The sequence below is a fragment of the Tinamus guttatus genome, unplaced genomic scaffold, assembly GCF_059628265.1.
Source record: "Tinamus guttatus ecotype Peru unplaced genomic scaffold, ASM5962826v1 Tinamus_guttatus_pri_ptg000246l, whole genome shotgun sequence".
Classification (NCBI taxonomy): domain Eukaryota; kingdom Metazoa; phylum Chordata; class Aves; order Tinamiformes; family Tinamidae; genus Tinamus; species Tinamus guttatus.
In genome coordinates, this window is record NW_028288780.1 from 1107580 (window position 1) to 1127899 (window position 20320).

General features: G+C 47.4%; 1 protein-coding gene across 24 annotated transcripts in view; it reads left to right on the top strand.

The window, feature by feature from the left end:
* Positions 1-20320, top strand: part of ANK3 (ankyrin 3) — a 241995-nt gene that overhangs the window by 67268 nt on the left and 154407 nt on the right. For 23 of the 24 annotated variants that reach the window (XM_088526349.1, XM_088526327.1, XM_088526331.1 and 20 more), the window contains exon 1: positions 11946-12172. The exons of the other annotated variant lie outside the window; for it this stretch is intronic. In XM_088526349.1, the coding sequence (XP_088382475.1) occupies positions 12059-12172 (114 nt within the window). In that variant the 5' untranslated portion in view covers positions 11946-12058. Of the gene's footprint in view, positions 1-11945; positions 12173-20320 lie in introns of those variants that run through there. 24 annotated transcript variants of the gene reach the window in all.

Below are 20320 nucleotides of genomic sequence, written 5' to 3' on the forward strand. Positions count from 1 at the left end.
CTTTGCTCACTCCTGAGGTACCACGTACTAAGGCCTGACTTTCACCAGGTCTCAGTCTTAAGTTACAGCGGGGTGAATTCTGCAGGATTTGGGATGGCAAGGAAGGTAAATGCACAGCTAGTAGTTTGATGTCTAATTCTGAAGCAGTGCGAGCCTGACAGCAGATCACGTGCACGAGGGCGGCTGAGTGTTATATACCTGGCAGATACATAATATAGCTCTTGCCATCCTTGCTTGGTGCCAAGATAAAGTTGATCGGAGCTCCTGGATCAGCTTGCTGGCGTCAGACCCTGTGTCCTCACCTGGCATTTGGTAATGGCTACGTTGAATAATCCTGTCAGTGCATCTGGTGCTGCTTTCCAAACTAGCGCCGTTCGGTGTATTCCATGGGCTGGCTAAGAGTGGCGAGGGCCACGCTGGGTTTGTGCTTGGAGCTGAACGTGGCCTGCTGCTTATGAAACACCCCACTGTGCACCTTTAAAGATGTTGAAGTTCTTCTCTAGGACTCTTGTGCATGATGAGGTCCCATGTGGGCATGCGTTTGATTTAATTCCAAGTGCATTTGGAACTTCGTTACCACTTTTGAGATGCTCAGGTGTCCCAGAGAAGTATCAGGAGCAGCACTGCAGGAAGCCTGTGGTGGGGGAAGAGATGTCTTGCAAGTCCTGGCTGGTGAACAGCATCCTCATTCGACTCGAACGTGCTCTGACAGACATGGACTTAAAGGCAGTGATCTTTCTGCACTGCGCCCTCCCTCTGGAGAGCAGCAGGACCCGAGGAAGTGCCCTTGGTAGGTAGGTTATCAACAGGCTCAGGTGGAGCCTGTGTTGATAACTGTGTTTTGCTGGGCAAGGGAGATGGCATCATGCTGAATCGCCATGGCTTGTGGCTTCAAAATCCCATCTGGGCCTTTCTGGGTTTGCCACCACAAAACTTGCTGCTTATTTCCAAAGGCTGATGCACCTTGCTTGGGCTTGTAACGGGGCAAATAGATGTTGCACCAGTGAGAGGCTAAGGAGCTACCCAGACACTGCTAAGCTGCAGGCAAAGGCGGTGAAGGCTGCAGGCTGCCTCGCTGGGGCCTCTCTAGTTGTTCTTGTTACCTGAGCGAGAAATTAAAGTTCATCTTCCTATATCTACATTTCTGGGGAAATTAATAAAACTAAACTTCGCTACAAACTATGCAGAGAGCCATCAGTCCTCTTGCTTCATGTCTATAGTCTCTTTACCATTGTGATGAGGTGGTGGAGAACCACTGAAGTATGGGGGAGAGTTGTTCCAACTCTTCACTTTTCTAACAAAATGTTAGGCCTGCAGCGGTGCAGGGAGGTGGGTGAAAGGCTGGGAGCAGGAGAGGGCCTGGAAGGGACTTATTGGGATGCGATGGTTAAAAGGAAATGGTGGGGACCTGAAGCTGCTACGTAGGGAGTAACGTGGAAACACACTACTCGCACTCAGTGTGGAAACCCAGATCCGATGGGGTTCATTTCTGAGGGAGTAGCTTGTTCAAATTTGAAAAATTGCATGGGGTTTTGGACAGATTCTTTATTGCATCTGCATCGTAGGTTTTCTTTATCAGATGCACATTGCTAGTTTGTATTGCTGCTGCTAACTCAGCTGCTCTCTGTTTTGAATTAATGTTGTGATGGGAGAGGAGTTAACCAGAATTCCAGGCTACGCTTTTTCCCTCAGCAGAGAGTATTCGTAGTTTTTGTGGTGTAGACGTAAAGGCATGAAAAAAACCATTGCATCCTGCCCATATTAACAGGCCGAGGGTTGAAGCTGCAGAGAGAGGCTGTGCACGCTCTTAGCAAGAGCCTCCGCACTGGAGCCGCCGACACCTGGCTCGTTGCCGTTCGTGCCGTGTGTTAGGAGGAAACGTGCAGCTGGTGCAGCAGCTCCCGATGGCACCGTCCCTGCGACACGGTGCCGAGCTCGCCGTTTCCTGCCGCCCGCACGGGCTCTGCCTGGCTGCGCCGCCTCGCGGGGGGTTGCGGTCTCTCATGTGCACCTTGGTTGCCCATCTTCCTGCTACCCGAGAACACCCTGGAGAATACGCACTAGCTTTGAGGATGTGGCCTCTGAGAGTTAAATGAAGCTAAAAAGATGTCCTCTGCTTTATAAAGGGTGTAATGTATAGTTAGAAAAGATGCGTGTAACTAGTGTGATACCCTGAGCAGCTGTAACTTCATGTGCTGCTTTTTTGTGTCTGTGTGGTAGAAGAGAAGAGCATCTGATTGTTGCAGCAGAAACGGTGCCTAGGACCTCCGTTCACAGACGTGATGTGGAATCAAATGTGGTGATAGGATGAGACATGGAAAAGACCTATGAGATCATCTTATGCCCTGCCCTGACAATGTGGAATTGTTCTCTACCGTTCATTTCTGTATTTTCTAGCTCAGTTTTAAATGGACCAGTAATGGGCTCCCACTATCTTCCTTAGATGGGAATTCTGTAACATGTTATGTGGTGCCAGATCTCTCCCCAGACCTGGGCTGAGAAATCCACTTTGTTCTGCCTAGTTTATTGTGGTCAATTTCTCTTCGTTCCTTTTTAACCCATGAATTAATTGTAGATTTGATTTCACTGCGTTTTAAAAATGTTGTCTACCATCATGTTTTCAGACCTCACCAGCCTTCTACTTTAGTTTGTATAGGATCTTCATTTTGGATCTTTGTCCATAGTGTCTGCACCAAAATGTTTCTGTTAATTTGACTCTTGCTGAATCTCACAGATTTGGAAATGAAAAAAATATATATATTAAAACATGCAGCGTGGAAATAAATTACACAATTATGTGTTGTCACAGAAATGTTGACTTAGTTACGAACTCCTGGAAGCTGGGAAGACTGTCCTGCTCTTGGTGCAGAGATTGTTGTGGGATGGTGGTGAGTATCATCCACACGGGTTGCCAAATGCGCCTGCAAGCGGCTGTATTTTGGAGGGGGAAGCAGAACAGCCTCTGTTAGGGCTTTACATCCCAGAGCTTTTGGTCTCTCGATGGCCTCACATACACTCGCTGTGTGTTTCTTCCAGGTTGCTGGCTGGGGGTGGGTGGACCAGGGCAGAGGAGTTCTCAGTTTCTTCAAACATTTGTACACTTGGTCATGTATTTGGATTTTTATGTATTAATTGGTAATTAAGCAATTAATTATGTATTCATCTTCTAATAAACAGTTACGTATTAAGTAGATTGGTTATCGAGGGCACAGGGATGTCTGGATTCAAAGTTGACACTCTCTTGGCAGCTGAGCCACAAGACATGGAACTGGGCCTGCTTTTTTGTTAGTTTTTTTGTTTAGGTTTTCTGCTTGATCCCTTCTGCGCCACGTGACTCTCTTTCCTAATGTATTTATTCAGAGGTGGATTTTTAAGTACAAGTCAGGTTACCGGTTTCCGCCTTTGGATGTGTTTTCAGGAGCTGTCTTCAGAAAGTTTCTGGCCCTTGCCTCCTGTAAGGAGGGCTGCCCAGCTGGCCTTAGAGGCTCCCCGCTGCCCCCGTGGCCTCGGGCCTCGCAGGCCTTTGTGGAAGCGGTCCCTGCAGCTCGGCGAGGAGGACGCCCCGTTGCACTCGTGGTCCCTTGCAGAATGTTGCTATCCTTCCTTACTGTTAAAAAGGTTTCCGACGTCATACCCAAATCTGTCTTGCAGCTTTTTGCTTCTGTTACAATCCATACCGGCCAAGGAGAAGAGACTGTTTTCTCCTGGATTTTGCCAGCCTTTGATGGACTTCAACTGTTGCAATGTTCCATTAGTCATCTCCAAGTCATGCTGTTTGTCTTTTGTCCCCTCTTCGACTTGTACCACTTTCTAACCTTCAGACCTTGCTGAAGAACAGCTCGATCACTTGTTCCCTTGCCTCTACAGCCTTTGTTTGCCTGCGCACAGAAATGCCTGTCATTCGGAATGGATTTCATCTCACGTTTTCCAAACCATTCCTCTGGGTTTCATTATAATTCTGAGCTAAAAGTCCTATCTTATATACATGTACTTTGTAGTTTCCTGCTACTTGTATTATAATAAACTATTATTGTCTAATGAAAGCACTGGACAGAACCAGAGCCAGGATAGACTCCTGCAGACTGTCCATCCGTTTTGACAATGAATGCTAATATCTCTTTCCTGATTTCAGTTACCAAACCACTTTTTCATTAATCTTGCAATAGTTTCATCAACATTATGACCCTTATCTTGCTTTTGAGAACGTCAGATAAATGACAAGTATTGCTTTTCCCATGTCTTCCACACCTGCCACCCTGTCATAAAACAAAATTTAATTAATTTGACAGTTTCCTCCTGACAAATCCAGATTGATTGCAGTTCATCTCATTACCTTCCGGGTGAGGACAAATTACTTGGTCCAGGAGGTTTCTAGGATTGGAGGTTGGTAATCCTCCCATTTGTATTGGCTTGCTTTATTCTTTTGCTTTTTTATAAGAGGTGAGAGGACAAATGAGCAGGAGCGCTGTCTGGTGATGCCTGTCCTTGCGTGCACAGGGATCCACGTGCATGCCCAAAGGCCCTGCTACCCGCAGGTTCAGAGAAGTGCTCAGTGCTGTCTGGTGAAGAGGGGTTTCAGAGGCAAAGCAAGCAGCTCTTTGCATCTCCATTGACAACTTTTCCCTAGGAATTTTGTGCCTGAAATAGGGACTGCGTTGGAGCGGAGACCTGAGCAAAGCCGTGCAGGAGAGATTTCTTTCCTGTATCTTGAAGGTGGTATTTCTGTTTCTGTATGTGCCCGACACAGTATTTGCCTCACATTGGCTTATGTTCAGCTTGTCATACAATATGGAGGAAAAAAACAATCCTTGAACTTCTCCAAGTCACAATTATCCCTCTCTAAAGCAAGAGAGATACATTTTTTTCCTCCCCTCTTGTGTGTTATGTTTTTAGCTTACAAACAGATCAGGGCAAAAATTTCCACTTACAATCTTGTTCTGACTCGGGCACCACAACAATACACTTAATCTGTGGTGATTGCTATACAGGAATTTTTTGGCATGTTTGTTTTGGGTTTGTTTTTAAATACTGGTTTAGTCTTGCTGGGCCAAGAAAGAACTGAGCCTCCTTTGGAGATTAAGAGCTTTATGTGAATTTTATGTATAAACAACATTTCTGAACTTTTTTGTAGTGGTGATGAATTTTAGTTGTGCTTCTGACTCTAGTTTTTGACAGTTATTTTTCTTGCTACAAGCTTTTTTTGGGAGGTTTTAGCTCTGAAATTATAATAATTGGTCTTTAACACTTTTTCAAAACAAATAAAATGGAAAACTCTTTCTAAAATGACCACAAATGATCTTTGATATTGTTTGTTATTTTTTTAGAAAACTGAGAATTATCACATCTCATTCTCTTAAGTACCCAACTTGTAGACTTGAACTGATGTGTGTGTGTGGATTTCCTCATTGGAAGATGAGAAGAAAATTCACCTGAAAAATATGTAGGTATTGTATTCTGCCTCTTGTTGTTAAGTTCCAAATGTGGTTCTGTTTTCTACTTTTTTTAAAGCAGGATAGTAGCACATTGCTACATAGAGTGTGCAGAACTCTTACAGTCCCAAAATCTTCCTTGGGCAGCGTGTTGAGATTTTAATGATTCTCTGGCTTAATTATGGTGAGGACCCTTTGGGAATGTGACAAATATGGCCATTTGAACACAGGAAAATGAATAATGAATAATTAAGGAGTCTCATTTAATGAGCTTCTTATGCTAAAGAGGCTTGGTGTGTTGCTTTCTTATTTTCATTTAAAAGCTTTCTTTAAAAACTGAAGAAACTGCAGGAACTCGGGTGTTCCCTGGTAATTCTGCTCCGAGTTTGGCTAGAATGGGAAGGGTGGAATCAAAGCTGGGATGAGTAAACGTGTCGCGTTTTGTTGGGAGAGCCCCTCGGAGCGGGCAGGAGCTGGGGCCCGTGTCCCTCGTTGGCCCCTGCTTGCCTGTTCTTGGTGCCTTGGGAGCGCTGGCTGTTGGCAGTAAGTGGTGTTTTTTTTTTGTTGTTTGTTTGTTTTGTTTGTTTTTTGGGTTTTTTTGCAATTAAACTACTTCAAAGAAACTAAAAGTGAAAAATAGCTAGTATTCAAACCAAGTTAAGAAAGCTTTCCTCTTCCTTCCTTGGAATCTCTGTGTTTTTGCATGCACCACTCAATTCCAGTAAAAACTTAGGCAGCCGAAAGTCTGATGGCAATTGGGAAATGCCGAAACCTTCAAAGAAAGCCTTTTCCTAGCAACTTTGCAGATGGCTCCTTGGCTGATTTATCCTCCAGTTACTTACCTAAAGTGAGGGTGTGAGCAGCTCTGTGCTGGGTGCAGCAACCAGAAAATGGGGGTGCTTAGTCCACCTCCCCGCTGTGAAAGGCAGGAGGGTGAAATAAGCCATTTCTTTGAGCGATCAAGCCTTGCCTTTACTTGCAGGGACCAGTATTTGTTCCTTTTGCATATTCCGATGGCAGCGGCCTCCCTAGCCCCTCACAGGCAGCGTGTGGTGGTTGGTGTGGAGGGTCCCTTGGCTTCTAGAATGCATATGATGATAGACTGCAGCCTGGCAAGAAGCAGAGCTGACTGGTAGCCCAGGTGTTGCATCTCGTTGTGACTGTGGCCCCTGTCCTGCCCTTTGGGCACCTTTGTTTGCTCGAGCAGATTCTTGCCCTGGCACACATGCAGGAATCGCAGCGCTGCAGCAGTCAGTGCCTGCGCTGAGGCAGCTTTCTTGTTACTACTGGAGTTCCAAAACAGGTAGAGCGGGACCTAACACCAACCAACTTGAAATATCTGAGGCATCTCCTAGTCTTCCTCCCTCCCTGTCTATGGAGGGCAGACGTCGTGCAGCAGCCGAGGTGGCCCTGCAGGCCGTGCGAAGCCTCCTTGGTCTCCTGCAGCTGGCGCGGGGCAATTCCAGGTGAGCATCAGTGCCTGAAGTGAACTGGTTCCCCCTCTCGGGTGCTGGAGCAGAAGCTGAGATGCACCGAGCATTAATTATTCACTCCAGGGGAGCTTGCTGAATCATAAAGCCTTTATGTATTTGCATTTCTTTTTTTCGAAGCAGAGCAGGAGGGAATCAACCCTCCCCTCAAATCGCAGGCAGTGCTGAAGCTGTGCGTGTGGCGGTACAAACTGGGTGCAGAACACACCCTTGTAGTTAATCCCACGCTGTGGGTCAGCTTTTTGTGGCTGCGGTGCTGTGACCTGCAGAGGTGCCACCAGTGCCCGGATGCAACCTGGCTCTGCGGCGCCCCGTGACCCCAGCCTGCGCCCTCCTCTGCTGCTGGGGGCAGCAGCGGAGGGTGCAGAGGAGCAGGCCTTCATGCCCATTCCCTTCTGACTCCTTCCCCTGTCATGCTTCATCATGTAGTTTCTTAGTATCGTTGAATCCTACTAGGAATAGGAGGCAGGGGTGGAGGAAACTTTTAAATTGCAGTAGTGCAGAACAGAAGGGCAAACAAGCCCTTAACTTCTCACTTTCCATATGTTTCCTACTCAGTGGTCTGCAATGATGCTTGGCATGTTTGGAGATGGGTTTCTTGTGTCTTGATATCGCATTGGGAAAAGGAGATGAAAGTAAAACCAGATGTCTAATAAGTTTCTAATCTCTCTTTTTTTGTTGTTGAGGTACTAGGCCTTATAGTCTAGCACCTGTGAGTGTTGCCTGATCTATACAGAGTCTCCTTTAAAGGGTTTTTATAAGTTATCTAAGTTTCGCACTGCATTTTTTTCAAGGTGGAACTCCTATTTTTTCTGCTTAGTCTTTTCCCAAAGTGCTAAATATTCTGATGAATTGGTAAATCAATATTGCCCCAGTTTCTAGAACTTCTGATTCTTTCTTTTGTCCTCTTTTTCTCTTCTTTTCACTTCCAGTGCTTCTTTTGACACAGCAAAGCAAACCAGCAGGGTTTAAGCAAAAAGATGGGTTCATCTTCTGCAGCTCCTCATGTGCCCTGTTGCACGTAACCCAAAGAAGGGAAGGATTGAAAGTGTAACCTGATAAGCACTGGCTTTATTTTCTGTGTTTTGGCTCTTGTTTGTTGTCTGCTCTTTCTGTTCTAGTTGTACCTCTCGTGTTAGTGTTGGGGGAAATGGAAACACAGTTTGTTTCCCACTGGGAGTTGTCTCAATGACCTTCCAGCACCGTGACAGACCCGAAGCCTTTGCTGATCCGCAGTGATCCAAGCATAGCGCTACGTGGTTCTGGGCATCCCTTCTACCCTGAGGAATGATGCTTTCGTGGGCAGGCTGTTTGGCATATTCTTCATAACCAATATTTTCATGATTCCCTCTTTTTCTTCCCTCCTGAATTATTTAAAAAAACTATAAATGTGGTGATGCCATCTTTATGCCATAACCTGGTGACTAACTCCAGTAGTCACGTCACCAAGGCTTTTCATCTAGCTTGGGTTTTTTCACTGTCTCTCTGTTATGTGGTAATGCCATTTTGCAATCTCTTTTGAACGTAGTTTTTGCAGTGGGATTAATGGGTTAAATTGAGCCAAATGACACTCCCCAGTGTCAAGTAGATAAAAATCACTTTCCAGCCATTGCTATAGTAGAGTAGATGAGTATAGTTGAGTAGATGAAGCTAAGCAGACCTTACCTTGCACTAACAGAAAGTGTAAATTTTCTTTTATTCCAGGAAGCTAAAGTTAGGAGGAATGATACATAGTGCATCAGGAGTGTATGTGATGTGCTGAAACAGGAATTGACATTTCATTAACTTTGTAATTAAGGGTAAAACCAAATAGCTTAATAATTTTACTGAAGTCTGAAAAGTGGCACTTAATGAAGTTTTCTAGTACCTAATTCCCTTAAAGTGAGTTATGACATCTGGCACGAAAAGCTTTGTGCTTCATCCAACTATCAGCCTGGCAGTGCCCTGTCACCTTCCAAGAATTGTGCCCGTTTGCCATTTCTCAAAAGTGGAAATTTAGCACATACAGTCTTGTTTCCCCAGGGTCTGAATCTTCGACTTGCATCTTTTTTCATGATCTCTTTTCTATTTGAGGCTGCTCCAGCCTCCAAGCTACGCAGAAGCTGCCTGTTACTGCTCTGATCCGCAAAGGATCTGGTTCTCTTTTGACGGGCACTTCTCTAGCTAAGGGGCCGCTTCTGAAATCATACTTGAAAAGGTGCCTTTTTTTTTTTCTCTCAAAATCTAATTTAGGAGGAGTTTGAACTCTGCTGTGCAAGCCAGAGTTGTAATCCATATAATAGAAACATCTACATGTTTGGTCCAGTTGGTTAATTAACTGAAAAGATGCTTAGCATGAAACAGGCTTGGCTGATGGATAATATCCTTACGCTTATGTATATCTTACGGGATGGAGCAAGTTCACTTATTACCCTATTTTATTGGATTTATTCTCATCAATAAAAGCTTGGGCTGCTTTCTACCTGTACTGTATTTGGCCTGTGCGTAACATTTTGGTGGCACTGGGGCATTTAACCTGCATACGCACGAATTATTCTCTGTGCCAACATTGAAAAAAGTATGCTTCAAGTATTATAAATATCCAACTCTTTATCATACATTATTTATATTTTCATTTAAAGAGGTTATTTAGGCATAAACTGCAGGCTAGTATGGTTAAAAGCCTTATGATGCATCCCGGGATGAGCCAGGCAGTGGAGAATGGCAGCAAGATTCACTTCATTTGCAGCTCGAGTAAGGAGGTGATTCCCTAAGGCAAAGGCTCCTGATTCTTCCAGATCCAGGTGGAAATAAAAGGGACCCAGTGCTATCGTGTCCATTTGCAGCAGCATTTCTCTGCTAACCGAATCCTGTCAGAGAGAGCAACTAATATGTGAACTGTATTTTACAGAGGAAGAACTGAGCTCAAGAGCGAATAACTTCCCAAGGTCAATCAGGAAGCTTGTAAGCTAGAAACTGAAGCCTTGTTTTAAAGAAGCACCAGGCAGTCTTCCCTTTCCCACCAGAATAGGATGGTTTCTCACATTGTCCAGTCCTTAAGTCAGTGATTTTGGCCCTTTCCTGTCTCCAGCAGGACACGTGAGTCACACCTTGAAGCGGCAGCGGAGACCTGAGTGCTGCTTTGCTGGAGAGCTGGGGCCAGGGCCTTGCCTTAGTTCCCAGCACGCTCCTGAGCATCCTTCAGCTCTGCTGCCTGCACCTTCAGACACAGAAATAGGTCTGTGCAAGCTTTCAGCACGTGGAGAAATGGGGATTTACTTCTGGTGAGGGCAAAACCACATATTGCTGAAGTGCAGCATTCCCCCTTCACTAAGCGTGCACAGGCCCAACTCTGAGCCTTGGAAAGTGTTAGGGAGGGGAGCAGGGAGTGGTGCCTGGTGGTATGTGGCTACAGGGAGTTCTGGGTGCAGACAGGAATCTGTGATTTTACTATATCGGGAAGAAAGGTCCCTAAGGTCACATAACCGGTCTCCATCCATAAGCATTTCTTAAACGTCATCCCAAAATAAGCAACTTCTGGGGCTTAATTTATTAGCCCACGAATAGTAGACAAGCAGCGCACTATGTGCTGCCTTCTGGGTAACTGACAATGTGTTCATAGTAGCTTCTGATTTTGAGATTTATAAGGTATTTTGTTTCTGGTAGTGTCACATGCAAACTAATGCAGTGGACACAAGTCCCTGCTGGATCTCGGCCTCGGGAGACCCCTCCAGCCGGGGAGGAACAGTCACAGCCTCCCGGGACCCCTCCGGTTTTTATGCTACACTCTGAAGATTCAATGTGACTTGGCTAATTGGACTTCAAATTTAAATGTAGCTTTGTTTTTACAGTAAATTCTGCATTTTTCCCCCACAGAAAGATATGTTAGTATCATGTAGAATGACCCTTTTTACTTGTGGGATCTCTAAGTGCTTATCTTAAAGGAATCAGGCTGCCTTAAATTGCTGGTCTGCACTGCTAGGAAGTACACTACCAGGAATACCGAGAAAGGTTAAAATCAGCAATTCCTCAGCAAGCTGCTGATCGTTCATATTTGTGTAGGGGAAAAAAAAAAGATGGTTCCTGATTTACTAGATGCTTGCCCTGTGTTCATACTAGTAAAAGGTCCTCCTGCAGGCCTGTAATACTGCTGCTTTTTACCTCCCGTAATGAATATTCAAAAGCTGCAGTCATTGAGGACTCAGGTGGCAAAAATAGTAAGACGATTGAAGCAAGCCTCGACATAAAAGCCTAAAAGTACATTTCTAACTACGTGAAAACCGTGCAGATTCCCCTTTCTTCTGACCACGTAAAAGAATGGTGCCAGGAAATCTCCCATGAATTAAATGCCTGTCTCGCACACTAGCATGATCGCATCTCTCCCTCTGTATGATGTGTTGTAATAAGTATGTTTAAAAAAAAAAAAAAAGAGGAGGAAAAGACAACAGGGCTTTCTGTAATCCTCTTTCACAAAATGTAACGTAATTGAAAAATGGGTATAAAGGGCACACTGTTACGATATGGCAATGCATGCATTGTTTTCTGCATAATGCAGGCAGGGTCTCCATGGTAAAAAGAAATTTTTATTTTATTTTTTTTTGTCACCGTCAGCAGTTAACCTAAAGTAGGAGCTGCTCCATTTCATTATAGGTTAAATGACTTACCATGCAAAACTGGCTGAAAAGCGTAGATCATCAACTCTCCTTTTTTTCATAGGTTTTAAAAATAGGCTTTAGGATTAGTGAAGAAAAGACAAAGCATCCTATGTTATTGTTCAGGAATTTATTTAATAGAAAGTGCTCCTTTTCAGCATCCCCCTTCGCTGGAGTCAGTTAGGCACTTCCAGCTGGTGGCAGGGGATACAGCCATAATACAGCGTTCTCTGTCCCAGCTGTCTTTTTCATTACGTTAGATGCGTTCCGATGGCTGCGCTGTTTTACAGAGGTGCAGGTACAGCAAGGTACAGGAAGAAATCTGCAGGCGTGTGTTTTGGTAGTGCCTGCAAGCGCCTGTGAGGTCCTTGAATCCTGCCTGTGTTCCTGGCTCTGGTCACAGCTCTCCTTCCAATCACCGGAGCGGTCGCTGTGCGGGCTGCCCAAAGGTGCCCGAGGAAATCATCTCCTACGAGGGAGCGTTGCTGGAGAGGATTTTTAATGCGTTATGGCTCACGCAGCATCGCAGCTAAAGAAAAACAGGGATTTAGAAATCAATGCTGAAGAAGAGACCGAGAAAAAAAGAAAACACAGGAAAAGATCCCGGGATCGGAAGAAAAAGGTACCTAGATCCGTGCCAAATTGGCAGGGTTTCCTTTTATTTTAATTTTCTTACCGTTGCAGTTGAGCTGTGAGCGCTGGCCGCGGGTGCACTTTGGTGGCGGGAGCGTTTTGCAAGTGCCGTGGGGCTCGCGGCTGCGAGGGGCCGTGGTGACTGCAGGGGCGATGCAGAGGTGTGCGCAGCCCCGGCCAGCAGCGACTTGCAAATAGTTTGTAACAGCGACGTGAGGTTAAACGTGGAGCTTTCTCCTAGGTTCGACTGAGAGAAGAATAGTTTATCCTTGCATGTATGTACTTGGAGGGGGAATGTGTGTGGAAGCAAATTTATTTTTCTTTGTGTTGGGACTGTCAGGTTTGAACCCATTTTTGGGATGATGCTCCAAAAATAAGATGTTCCATTGTTTCTCTCTCCTCCTGGAGCTGAAATGCTCCTCAGAATCAAGCTGGAGCAATCTGTTACTGGCAACTTTCTTTTGTTAGGGAAATCTGTGACTGAGACGGCAGAGCCTGGCTTTTCTGTGCTGTAGGTTTGCCTTAGATGCAGGAATCCCTCCAGCACACTAGGGCTTGAGAAATGCAGTAAATGCTGCATTGCTCATTGTTCAGTCGAGAGCCCTCAGTGAGATTCAAGTCTTACTATTTTTCTCCAAGGGAAAACTGGAATAGTTGCAGCTCGTGGCATAATGACAGATAAAGAGGCCAGCCACTCTGGCTGCTCTGTGGATGTGTCCTTAAAAATGACACCTTAAACGCTGCTCTGTAGAAATAAGGCCTTGCCATGATTTCTTGGACTCGAATTGTACTTTATAGCAAATATTTAAGGCCGTGTGCAGAAGCCGCCTGTTTTCACAGAAACCTGGGCCTGCAGTGTTCTCTGTGCCTTTGTGGAGCCCCCCGGGGGGGCTGGATGATCTTGCTGCGCCCGAGAAGCGGTGCCTGTGCTTCGGGAATGACACGCAGGTCCCTCCAACGTACGGCCAGCGTTTCCTGCCCCTTCCTCTCGTCTCTGGGCGCGGAGGCAGCGCGGGGCCGGTGCCCCCTGCCCACCGCGGCCGCTGGGCTGGCTGCGGTGGCTGCGCTGCGGCGGGCTGCCCGCCGCCGACTGCTCCGCTGCGAACGCGCGGGCTAGAGAGCTGCCCAGCCCTCCTCCGGCAGCAGCCAAAGGGTGCAAGTAAGAGGCTGCCCTTGGGGCTGGTTTTGAGGCCTCTCAGCTTGAAGCTGGCCTGAATTAGCAGTATTGTTCTTGCCTGCTGGTGGCCTATACACAGGTCTGCAGTGGAGCTGGCAGGTTCCCCCTCAACCTCCTCCAGCTCCAGCTGTCCCCAGCAGTGAGCATTGGGGGATCAGGCCTCCCAGCCTGTATTTCCCTGCGAGCCTCTGCACTAAGGCGGCTCGTGGTGCAGAGCCCGTGTTGCCCGGCTCGGGTCCTGTGTGCCGGAGCCAGCAGCAGGCAGGGGTGGCGGGGCTCAGGCTGCGCTGCCGGAGCAGCGTGGAGGGGATGTGGCAAGCAGGGCTCTCAACTCCGCCAGGCGAGAGGACTGCTCTGGGGACCAAAATGCGGTGGTGTTTGTGCAGCGTGCAGCTGGGGAAGGTTATTAAGATCTCTTGAATACAAGGGTGGCCCCTGGATAAATAGGAAGCTATTAATTTCAAATGTGGGGATATTTTTATACAATATTTAATTTCTCTGTGTTAAGAGACAGAAAAGAGATTTTCATTCCAGCAATGGCTTTTGGTGTTTTTTCTTCCTTCATGTCTTACTGGATTTGGTAGATTAGTTTCTTTCCAAATTTCCTTAGGACTTTGCAGATTCGGAACACATAGAGGCTACCAGGAGAATGAAGCAAAAAGCAGCAGCTGCAGCACTTTTAAATGTTTGGGCCTTCTCACAGCGAAGATCCAGGCTTGCCACCCGGCGCAGGGGGTGTAGGCAGCCCAGTAATTGTGCCTTGCCATTTTGTACTTTCCTGCCTATTTAAAACACTTTCCCCCCAATATTTCCACTATGAGTTGTGAGTCACTTGTTCCTCTGCACCACCCACCAGCAAGCAGCGCTTGGGGGTTTGCAGATCACACGGTACTGCACAAAGCAAATGCTTTCCTCGAGCAGGAGGCAGAAATAGCCCCCAGGGCCTCCCAATTGCCCTGGAAGAGCAGGGAGCACCTCAGGCTCTGGCTGATTTATACGGCAAGGGGAGGAAGGCGTCCGAGGGCTGGAGAGGCTGGTGGGAGCAGCCAGCCCTGGTGAGAGCAGCAACAGTGGTGCTGATTTATGTGCCTGGGTGGCTCTAGCGTTGCAGGCTGAGGGTGATATTTCACAGCCTTGGACTAGTTAAACAATTTGCTTTATAATAATGTTTCTGTTAAGGCTTGCTCCAGTTCTGTATGAGAAGGATGAATGTTTCTTAAAAAAAAATACACATAAGCACCACCTAGGATGTAACACCCTGGGTTTTATTCCATCCCATTTAATTTTAAGCTGAGTCTTGCTGAATTGCTGCATTTACCCCTGTGGAGTCAGCCTGTGTGCTAGGAGCCCACCACGCTCCTCCTGTGCGCCTCAATTCAAGGCACTTGTGAAGATTCGGAGCTTAAATAGTTTTAACTCATGTAAGGCAGAGGAATGGGCCTGGGCAATGAAGCAAGTGCACTGAGAGACCTGCATTTTACAGATTTCCCATTTGTTTAAGCTGTAGCTTGGAGGCGAATCCTGGCTGCTTGTGCAGCATCCTACACTGCAAGGAGGCAGAGCCCACCCAAGGGCAGACCTGGGCCTTAACTGCAACCAGAAAGCAACGCAACCACCTCTAAGGATACAAGTGATTGACTGATGTGGTGATTTGCTTGATTCCTTACAGTGCCACTCTGTCATGCACAGTTTGCTTTGTGGAAAGTAGAAATTGTTTATCCTATAACAATATCTCAAAAGAAATTAGTTGCTTAGTCAGTGCTATTCCTAAAATAAAGGTGAAATCTCTAAGTCTTTTTTTTTTTTTTTCCTCCTTCTTTTTCGCTTCAGTACATAGTAGAAGCGAAGGGCTGTTCCTGGCACACAGTCAATGATTTATGTTTGATGCAATATTCAGTAAGGCTGAAGTGGTTTCCGTGTGCGTGTAGCAGTCTGCAGCAGCGTGTCCTGTGGCGGCACAAAAAGCAGGGTCATGCAGAAAGCCTGGCTGCTGCCCCCTCGTCGCTGCTGGAAACTTGGGGACAGCAGGGGCCGGAATGGGAGCCCACCTTGCAAACGCTCCTTGTTTCCTTGCAACTCTTGGCACCTTTGAAGGGAAGGATGAGCCGCAGGGCCGCAAGGAGCCGGCAGCTCCTGCGCCAGCCCTGGTGGCAGCGCGAGGGCCAGGCAGGGAGGAGGCCGCCGGGCCCCCACTGCTGCCCCCTCAGCTCTCCGAGGCGTCTGGTGGATCTCGGCCTGGCCGAGGTTTCACCGGGCACCTGGGGAGCTTGGAAGGAGACGGCGCCTGCGCCCCGCTCCGTTACCCTGCGCGAGAGCCGGCACGCGGACCCGCTGCAACGCCAACGGCCTTCCCAGGTGTGACTCTTGCTGGGCAGGCTTCAGAAAAGAAGGGTGGTTCCTTCCCTGCTGGGGGAACCTGCCTTCCCACAATGGGTTGCTCTGTGCTTTAAGGAGCAATTTAGGTTGCAATTGGTGCAGTTTTCACATACGACAAGGGCCTAGTAGTTCTCAGGTAAAGGCTGAAGCAGGAGAGCCTTAAGGCTTTTAACTCAGAAAACAAATACAAATCCCCCCCTTTTTTGTTTTTAATCTCGTGTATTTTAAACAAATATTAGGATTGTCAGGATCACCCTTGGTTTTTGAATGGTTGCAGTGCACAGTAGTAGAATCTAGACAGGCCAGAATAAATGCAAGACAAAAAAAATGTTGATTTACTCTCTGGGGACCATACTTATGGCAAATGCAAAGGAGGTGTAGATTAGGGCTGACATGCAGGAAAGGTTGTTGAGGTTGATGGAAAATCTTCCTAGATGCTAGAAAAATTTGGATCACGTCCTTGATTTTGGACCTGATACTCTGTCACAGGCAAATAAGCTAAAATAAGTGAAGGGCATTTTGGCAGGTATCTAGAGGCCCTGGTGGATGGGATCTCTCTTAGCAATGCTGAATTCTTACCAGCTTTGGCCTTAGTGGTAAAAGAGCGTCGCTATTCAGCTGAGAAAAAAAAATCCTGCTGTAAGGCAGCTCCTAACAGAATGGAAAGACTGTGCTGTGTGGAAAGACTAGCTAGCATGGGAGCATCATTTGAAGTGAGCATCTCATAGTGTTACTTATTTATCAACATGGGGAAAAATGATTTAGGCAATTTTAAAATATTTACATTTTTCTATTTGTTCAGCTTCTTTGTCTCTCTGTCTCTCTGTCTGAGATTGTTGTGTTGCAGTGGATTAGTTACTATGCCCATGTTGGCCTGTTTTACAAGCCCCTCTGCATGTAATTAATGCTACTGGCCCTGGGTGGGAGGAAAGGCGAGGGGGAGGACAAGCAGCAGGTGATCTCTCCATCCCAGAGAGATTGTTAAATGACTAGATTTAGAGCTGGACTCTCAGGAAACGTAAATCAATATCTGGTTGGTACTAATGGAGTCTTCTATCCTTCTGTCTTTTCCACCTGGGCTGGGTTTTATTTATTTTCTAGGAGAATTGAGGGGAAGGAAAAATGTCTCTTCCATGGAAAATGTTTTTTTTTTTTGAAGCAGAAGAGAATGCAAGAATGTTATTTTGGTAAACAGTGTCTTTTCGTTTGTTTGTTTTTAAACAAAATCTTTACATGATCATTAATAGCCAAACATCAAAACCCGTCTGATTTCTTTGCTCCCGAGCTGCCTGGGCGATGAGCTGCTCCACAAGCTGCTCGCCCTTGGGTGCGAGCAAGGAATGGTTGTGTAAGGGAATAGAGAGTTAGACCCAAGGAGTTTGACTGGGCCCGGCGTATATTTATCAGGCTGGAAACGTGCTGGACATTGGGGCACCTCGACACAGCGGTGCTCCCGGCTGGACCGGCGTGCGGGACCCTCCTGGGTTAGCAGCCCCGTTCGGGGGCTGCACCGGCCGCGCACTCTTCTCTACTTCAGCTTCCTCACTTAGGCTATAGCCCTATATATTTAATGGAAAAAGATAAGTGTCTTCAGAGGATAATTCAGTGCGCGTGAGACAATTTAAAGCAGTGCCCTCATTTTCAAAGGCACCGAGTATCCCCGAGTCCCGCCAGCTCCAGCTGGCAGCTCTGGGTGTTCAGACGTCCTGCAGATGCGGAGGCTCGAGAGGCCCGTGCGGCTGCGGCCGCCGTGTCGCTGGCGGACAGCGCGGTGCTGATGTGAGCACCGTGCCTGGGCAGCGCCCGTCCGCGCCCGGGAGCTCCTGTCTGCAGCTCCAGAGAGGCTGAAACCACTTCATAATAACCATCTGAAAAGGGAATGCAATTAGATGTTTCTTTAGGATTCATTAAGTAAAACTAACGTGGGCAGGAGGACTTGATCAATGTGAAGGCATGTTTTGCTACTTGAAAAGAAAACTTACTCTAGGATATGTTTAAAAAAAAATTAGAGTTTTGGCAATGAGCTGAAGCTCCCCGTTACTGAAAAAGTTGGAATTGCCTTGAGGTCTAAGGACTTTGCATGAAGTACCAGAAAGAAAACTTCATCTGGCTGCTGCGGTTGCAGAAAGATACAGCACTTGTGCTGTGGTCTCCTTCATCTGAGCATTTGTTGGTGGGGCCTTGTAAGATTTCTTTTAATTAATTGAATGATGCATCTCACCTAAATGTTGTTTGGTTCATCTACGTTTTATTGCCCAGGTTTGGATTTTAATTTATTGGGTGGCTGCTGTGCCTGTTGAATATTGTTCCATTGCAGCTTGTGCAGCAGCTTTAAATCTCAGCTTGTGCTCTTCATTTTAGTATCTTAGTCTTTTATTGAAAGCCAGTCATAATTAGAGAAATGGAGAGGGCAGAGAGGGTTCATTTATAACTCAGTGCTGTCTGTATTAGTTTTTTGTTGCATTTCTTGTGCAGTAGCTCCCGTGTCTGCGTGCAGCATGGTGGAGGTGGCAGTGCAGTGGGGGCCAACGCAGCAGCATCTCCTTGGAGCTGTGGAACCCGGCAGCCCTGGCACCACGGGGAGGCGGGAAGGGGTCCAGCTGAGCCTGTTGTGCCAGCCCCTCAGATTAGCCCTGTGTGCCAAGGCCAGCAAGGCGGTGATCTTGTCCCTGCCCTCCCTGCCAAGGAAGAGGCGTGCATGTCACTTCTGATACTTGAGCCAATCTCAGCTGAAATCAAGTAGAAAGTGTCTGTTTGTGGCCTCTCTGCTGGGCACACAGCGCGGCCTTGGAGGGAGCTGTGACTTGTGTGTCCTGAGCAGGGCTCCCAGCTCTCGCTTTTGGTGCATATTGAAAATCACTGATCACTAAATGAGTTCAAATACCCCATACCTCACATACCCCATGCTCATTTTCGTTTGTCATGCCCTCTTCTATGCGTGCACACAGACAGGCTGTGGGTATAATATTTCATTGTATCCAGCTTCATAGCGTAGGGCAGTTTTTGACTGCAGAAAAGTGTCTCCATTTCTTTGCGAGGCCTTGTAGGCTCAGCCCTGGTCTACGGGCCCGTCCTTAACCGCGTGGCCTCCCCCTTTTGACATTGTCTCTTATTCAGTGGCCGGGCGCCGCTGGAGGAGCGCAGCGGGAGGGAGGCCGAGCGGAGGGCAGGTTGTCGCTGGCGGCGAGCGCGGCGGAGGCTTTGCAGGAGCCCCCGGCAGTGGTTCGCAGAGCTCCCTGCTCCCAGCTCGGGAGGCTGTGGGCAGCCGGTTCCGGGGCCTGCAGGGCGCCCTCGTGCTGGGGGGCCGCCGTGCAAGTCGCCCTCGTCCCGGTGCTGTGCTGGCCCCTGTAACGAGCCGTGCGTGTAGCTGCCCGTTTTGGCGCTGGTTGGTGGTTCTCTAGTGAAAGTCCCTCAACGTCCAGCCCGGGGCGTTATCTGGCACGGAGCTGCTTCCCGTAAGCTCATCACCAACCTCCTCTGGGGGCCCGCAATACCTCATCAGTCCTTCTGGACACTGCCATGGTCTCTCCCAAACCATGATCGTTTCCCCTTTACTTGCTGCGAGCTTCGTGTTGAGCATTTGAAACTGGTTCATTGGCTAAACTTACCATTGGCCTCTGGGAGACGGGAGGATCTGTGGCCTCCTCTGCCTGCTTGGGACTTACCTGAATCTAGCAGTCGTCTCTGGGGCTGAAGACGGCGGTTTCACGCGCAGGCTGCAGGGAGGCTGCAGCAAACATCCCCCAGCAATAGACTGCGCGGGGCCGCGAGGCTCCGGCCAACGCGCCCGCCCCGAGGGCCGAGACCCCCACGGCTGAGCTGCATGTGCCGGGCGCCTTGTGCGGCAGCCGGGAAGTGAACAGAGCTGCAGGCAACGTGCAGGTGAGTGCCCTGCTTTGCTGCGCCCCAAGAGCAGCTCCCGTGGCCGGGCCGCCGTAGGCAGGCACTGCTTCCCTGGCTCTGGGCGCTTTCCTTCTTCTGAAAAGTTCAAACATCCCATGCTGAAGTATTGCTGAGGAGGAGGTAGGAGGAAAGCTTCCGTGGTGCATTTTTACCATCTAAGCAAAGAAAACATCTTCAAGGGAAATCTGCAAACGCATTGGATACCTGGAGTCCTAGTTTCTTCTACCACTTGATTTAATTTGAAACCACCAGCACTTTGAAGCTGTTAAACATCAAAATTCTGATAACTAAAGACTGCTGTTTTTCTACCAGTCTGAAAAGATTAAAAAGATGTTGAGAGGAAAACATCTCTTATGACAGTGGGTGCACAGATAAAGTTTCTAAGTAGGGCAGCCTGAGGAACAGCCACCACTTTTTAACATTTATGGAAAGAATGTATTTTGTTTGATGTTTGTATCCGATGCTTTTTGTGCCTCTTTTTTGCAATTTCCAAAAGTCTGGTTATGCTTAAAAACAGCTTAATAGATGTCCTGCACCCTCAGCACACACTACCCATGTAAAAGTACGCACGGTAGCAGGTACTTCAAACAGCAGAGAGCAGGAGGTTCTCCCACAGACTCTTCCACAGGTTTCTTATTCAGCAATTTACCTAATCCCTGGTTTTCCTCTCACTAAAACATG